Source organism: Lotus japonicus, chromosome 6, assembly GCF_012489685.1.
Source record: "Lotus japonicus ecotype B-129 chromosome 6, LjGifu_v1.2".
Classification (NCBI taxonomy): domain Eukaryota; kingdom Viridiplantae; phylum Streptophyta; class Magnoliopsida; order Fabales; family Fabaceae; genus Lotus; species Lotus japonicus.
In genome coordinates, this window is record NC_080046.1 from 51,153,827 (window position 1) to 51,159,784 (window position 5,958).

General features: G+C 37.8%; 1 protein-coding gene across 1 annotated transcript; it reads left to right on the top strand.

The window, feature by feature from the left end:
* The first annotated feature begins 250 nt into the window (after positions 1-250).
* LOC130723640 (protein REPRESSOR OF SILENCING 3-like) lies at positions 251-3,286 on the top strand. Its single transcript, XM_057574747.1, has 3 exons — positions 251-790; positions 1,382-1,801; positions 1,937-3,286. Exons 1-3 carry the CDS (start codon positions 338-340, stop codon positions 3,014-3,016), a joined length of 1,953 nt encoding a protein of 650 aa, XP_057430730.1. The 5' UTR covers positions 251-337; the 3' UTR covers positions 3,017-3,286.
* The last annotated feature ends 2,672 nt before the right edge of the window (positions 3,287-5,958 follow it).

Genomic DNA, 5,958 nt, shown 5'->3' on the forward strand with positions numbered 1-5,958 from the left:
CTGAAGTTACATTAAGTTGGTGTTTATCTTCCAATAAATCATTCTCCATTCGTACAATCCGGAGACCGAATCTTGTACTAGATTCTTAAGGAGTCTTGCTATCGACTAGTTGTACTATATTTTTGTGGTGATATATCATTACTCTTAAAAACAACAATACATTATAAATTATATTTTAATTAAAAAATATTAAAAAGTATTTTTCCTTGTATATGTTTTTAGTTGTAGTAATAACATACCTTTATTTCCTTTTCATTCAAACGGCGTCGTTGAGCCCTGGTTCTAAACCCTAAATTATTACATTTGCCTGGGTAACAGAGAGTGAGGTTCAGTAGCCATGGAGGAAGAGGAACAAGAGCAAAGTGCAGTGAGAATCTTCGTCGGAGGATTGGGTGAAGCCGTCACCGGCGATGATCTCCAGCGGCTATTCGCTTCTCTCGGCACCGTCCAATCAATCGACACAATCCGAACCAAAGGCCGCAGCTTCGCCTACCTCGACTTCATCCCCTCCCCCACCGATCCCAAATCGCTCACCAAGCTCTTCAGCAAGTACAATGGCTGCGCATGGAAGGGTGGAAGGCTCAGACTCGAGAAAGCCAAAGAGAATTACCTTGCACGGTTGAAGAAAGAATGGGAAGAAGAAGCTCTGGTTAACAGTATCCAATCACCATCTGATGATGATGATGTTCCTGCTCAGAATAATGAATTGGAGGAAAACCCGAATGCGAGACGCGCTTCGAATATTCCAGACACGAAGCAGCTCAGGGTTTTCTTTCCCAGATTGAGAAAGGTCACTTTTTGAATATGACATAGCTAGCTTTATTTATTTATTTTTCATATTTTGTGCTAATGCATCTCAATTTGTGTGGTTATTACTCTTATTGTTAGTTTAGTTTCTGTTAGTCTGCTAGAGTTAAGTTATTGGACTGTAATTCATGTCACATGGTTGTGGAAATTAGTACATAGCCCTAGGATTAAGATAATGTCTTATCTTGATTATGATCTATTGAGGAATCAGTACTATGGTTTTGCAAATCCTATTAGCTTTCGAGGCTGTCCACTGTGATTTTGGTTTGACTCTGGTTTTCACCGTGTATCGAAACAAGCACGGCGTTGGACATAAACAATTGTGAGATTTCATAACTGTATTTCACATTACCCTATAAAAATCACATTTCTCATAAAAGTATCCAAACATAAATTAATTCACCTTTACTATAGGCAATTTTACCAAAAACTGCCTCGTAGTTTTACGGATAAAAATGTTGTTTTATTAGTTATTTGAAGATGCATTTTCAATACTGTTGTATATCACTATGTATAAATATATTAGTGCTAAATCACATCTCAATATTTACGTGCTGCGTTTATATTAGTGCAGGTGAAATCTATACCATTCAGTGGATCTGGCAAGCACAAATATAGTTTCCAGAATATTAAAGTTCCTCCGATGCCCGTGCATTTTTGTGATTGTGAGGAACATTGTAGTCCTTTTGTCAAAGAAAGAGGAAAAGTGCCTTCTCATGGGACAGCAGAAATTGGTGGAATAAATGATGAAGAAATTAACATAATGAATGCTGTGATGAACAAGCTATTTGAAAAAGAAAAGGTTTCCAACACCAAGGATCTTGAAAAGGGGCAGGATTCCTTTAAATCACCTGATGCTTTACCTTTAAATGAATGTGAAGTAGATAGTGCAACCGATGATGATGATGACGGTCTCATTATTAATATTGAGACTAAGAAAAGTAAAGCAGCTTTATCTGGGAGCCATGAACTTGAAAGGATCATGGAAAATCCGGTTAGTTTTTTCTCTTTTTTTTGGGGGGGGGGATTTCAATAAAAATCAGATTGGTATAGTTTGTCTAAGTGGTAGTATCAGTTTCCTATAAGAATTGATAATCTATTTTATACAATTGTTGCTTTGGATCTTCAGGAATCATGGTCGAACAAAACAAGAATTGCCAAGGAAGAACCGAAGGAGAGTATGCTTCAAGTGCAGAAAAGGAGTGATGACAGTCAGAACAAGGTCAAGAAGCGAAAACCACTTCCTGAATTGGAGAGCGAAAGCAATGGGTGTGTCTCTACAACCCCTGGTAGCAAAAGTAATACGAAGACCCTTCCAGATGAGCTGGGATCTGGTGCACATCCTGCAAAAGTTTCATGGATTCAGAAGTCTTCATGGAAAGAACTTCTTGGTCAAGGAGGCAGCGCTGCTTTCAGTGCCTCTCTCATACTGCCGAAGCCCGATTCTGGTATAGATCAACAAAGAACTGATGATCCTTCGACACCCTCATCTGCAAGCGACGAAACTGAAAATAGTGAAAGCGATGATGAATACCCAGGGAGCGAACCTACCAATACACAAGTGATACAAGAGTCCGCTGAACCACAACCTACCAATAAACGAGTGATAAAGGAGCTTGCTAAAGCTCAGCCTACCGATAAAGGAGTGATAAATGAGCCTGCTGAAGTCCAGCCTATCAATAAAGGAGTGATGAATGAGCCTACTGAAGCCCATCCTACCCATAAACAAGTGACAAATGAGCTTGCTGAAACTCAGCATAATGTGGCACCTAATAACACGGGTAGAGGTGCTTCGTGGCTGCGAAAGCAATCCTGGACACAACTGGTTAGTCCAAGTAATAATTCCTTCAGCATTTCGCAAATTTTGCCTGACATTACTTTCCCAGAGCCAATATTCAAGGAGCCTGTTGTGGATCCTGCCAATTCCGATGATTGCAAGCATGGTGGTGTAAATATGGATACTACTAATGAAGCTTTCAACGGGGAGATTATACCAGAGAAGAGTCAGCATACTGATGCCAGTGATACTGCTGCTCCAGTAGTGGAGCAAAAAACTGAAACAAGTCCAGGAGACGACGACACGTCCACTGCTGATATTGAAATAGGCGAAACTTGCTCATTTATGAGGAGTGCTGCTTCTTTGAAAGAGTGGGCAAAAGCTAAGGCTGCACTTAGTGGATCACTCAAGCGAAAGCGTGGTGAGAAGTAAAGGCATTGAGCTGCATGATCTCATGGGTTTGAGCAGTATTATGATTTATATACACTGTTGTTTTTTCAGTTCAATCAAGTGAAAATGCAAGGTAAAGAAAGGCAAATCCGTTTTCAGATACTGTGAAAACAGGAAGACTATGTATGCACTTTGCAAAAGATTTATTCATACTTTTTTCTTTACACACTTGCAATGTTGTATCTTTGTTGTTTTATTAACCAAAAACGAAGGAATTGGATTCTCTCAAGCAGGAATCCTCAGCAATCTGCATCTAGAAGAACATATCCATTAGTCCTATCTCTATTTTAATTTGACGAAGTTATCTTGAAGTTCAAGTCTAAGATATTGATATCGTGACCATTTTCTTTTTTTTGAGATGGTCAAATCATTTAATTTTTTTAGCTGTGACAGCTTCAAATAAAAAAAAGTGATATTTGTTTTCCTACAAGCATGGTTACATCCATTTCTCATGATGATTGTCAGCAATTAGATTAGATTACTTTCTTTTACACTCATTTTTTTTTTTAAAATAAGCTGAGATCAGATGCAAAGTTTAATGATGAAACAACAGATTGTGATGTTACTAAGTGCTTCATATGCTATCCTTGGATCATATGTGATTTTAACTTAAATTAATACAGGACGTGTGGAATGACTAGGATTGTCCCCCCCCCCAAAAAAAACAATGTAGGCAACATTTTTGGGCGGGTGTAAACCTCCACAAATATCCACTACAGAAAATTGAGAAGATCCCCACCCCACCAAAATTTAAATAACAAATAAAAATGGTTTTATTGCAACAAACAACACCTGTTGGGGGTCCGGATCCTCTCCAGTAAAATTCTCTCAATTTTTCTCCAGTGGACATTTGTGGCGGTTTTGAACGGCCACAAAATTTTTCCAGCGGCCACAAAATGCTACTGAAAAAATTGGCAAACTTTGTGGCAGCTGTAAACATTTTGTGGCGGTCCAAAACCGCCACAATTGTCCACTGGAGAAAACTTGAGAGAATTTCACTGGAGAGTATCCGAGCCCGACACGACTTTTTTTTAAAGGAATATGTTCTTTACTTTCATGAATGAAAAAATTCATGGGGCAACCTCCTACTTTTTAGTACACCTTAATTAAAAAAGTAAAGCTCTAAAACATAATTACACAATGGATAGGGGATCCGGATCCCCTCCAGCACAAGGTAAGAAATTATAACCACAGTTCACAGCTACAGTAAGTGCAGCAAACTAGTTATTACATTTTAAGGTAATGATTTAAGGGTGGTGCTCCGGTACCATTGTATAAAAACAGAAGGTTTAGTTTCTTTTTGTGTTTTGTTTAGGACATTATTTCAGCCAATAATATGACCAATCAAGTTAAAAAGGTACGAAATCCCTCCATTTTTAAATGGGTGGGTACTGGTATTTGGTAATTGATATCATAAATTAGTAATATTTTTCATTCGACTATTACTCATAAGATATGGTATAATTTGCTACTATTAGTTGTGCGAAAGTACTGTCCTAAATAGCATGACAATTTCCTAATCTTATAAAATGGTATATATTTAAAATCTCCCTGCCACATATGTTTTCTACACAATCACTGCATTTCAGTACTTTCAGTGTAGTAAAGGATTAAGGAGAGTTGAAGGTATACAAAAAACCATCAGAATGGCTCAACATAATGTTATTTCAATATACAGGCCATCAAGAAACACAATTTATATCACCAACATATATTCTTTGTTCATATCACGAAGTTTGTGATGCACTATTCACTCCATTCTACTGGCTTGACTGGGCATTGATACTCTCAATTGCTTGGGCTGAAGCACTTGAAAATTCCATCAGTGATTGGAAGAGATGGGGAAGTCCAGTTTTGAGGTGATTGAGTGTCATGGCCCTACTACACTGGACAGAATCCAAATAATTTTCTTTCACACTTTCCACTTGCTTCTTTAAGGCTTCAGCTTCAGCTTTTTTAGCATATAATGGAAGCTTGGTGTTCATATCAGCTATTTCTCCATCATCTTCAGAGCTCGGTTCATTTTTTTTCTTGCATCGCAGCCAGCGAGTTCAAGCATTTTTGCAACCTCCTTTCAACTTTTTCCAACCTTTTCAGAATATTATCTTCCTCGGTCTGTTGGGCAATAATGGAACGGATGGATAACAAAAGACTTTTTATTTCATCAGAGGTCTCCTGTAACCACACCAGCGATGACAGAAAATTATAAATCTAGATATTTACAACAAAATTCACTCACAAAATACTTGACAGATTTGTAATACAGAGGGGAGAAAGAAGAGTCTTCATGCAGCAAGAAGTGCTCTGTGTTTATTCCATATAAATCATTTAATCTTTCAGACAATATTTGAGCACATTGATAATGCAAGGATGGTTTATATCTCTATTAGTTCAGATAGGCAAACTAGATCATACCCTGAACTATGCCAGTCAAGCCAAGCATGGTTGTCAAAGTCTGGAGTTAACCCGAGTTTATAGTCAGACTTTTTAAGAAGTTGACTGATCTTGCAAAGACATACAGAATTAATGGATCATTTTGTAAGTTTAAGTTATGTTTGCAATCAGTTAGAGTAGTTTTGATGCTAGTTAGAGTTTGGTTAAGTGACATCTATAACTGTTGCATTTAGTTAAGAGTAGTTACAGCTCGCTCATTGTGTAAAAAGTAAAGACAATTACTCTAGTACATTTAACAAGAAATGAAAATCTGAATCATTCACTCAAACACTCTCTCTCTCTCTCTCTCTCTCTCTCTCTCTCTATTTTAGATTTTCTCTCATTTGCTCACACTTCCTCTCAGCTTATTCTCAATATTGCTCCACTGACTGAGACAAAAGTCAAAACTTAAAAGCTATACCGCAATTGTACTCTCTCGAAAGTGCAGAACCAAGGCCCATGTGAAACAAGAACAAAAGGAGGTGACAGTA

Bases quoted from the DNA above. Each gene is read 5' to 3' on its own strand.
- LOC130723640 (XM_057574747.1), top strand. From the start codon at position 338: ATGGAGGAAGAGGAACAAGAGCAAAGTGCAGTGAGAATCTTCGTCGGA. The intron at 791-1,381 runs GTCACTTTTTGA...ATATTAGTGCAG, and splicing joins TCTTTCCCAGATTGAGAAAG to GTGAAATCTATACCATTCAG. The intron at 1,802-1,936 runs GTTAGTTTTTTC...TTGGATCTTCAG, and splicing joins AAAGGATCATGGAAAATCCG to GAATCATGGTCGAACAAAAC.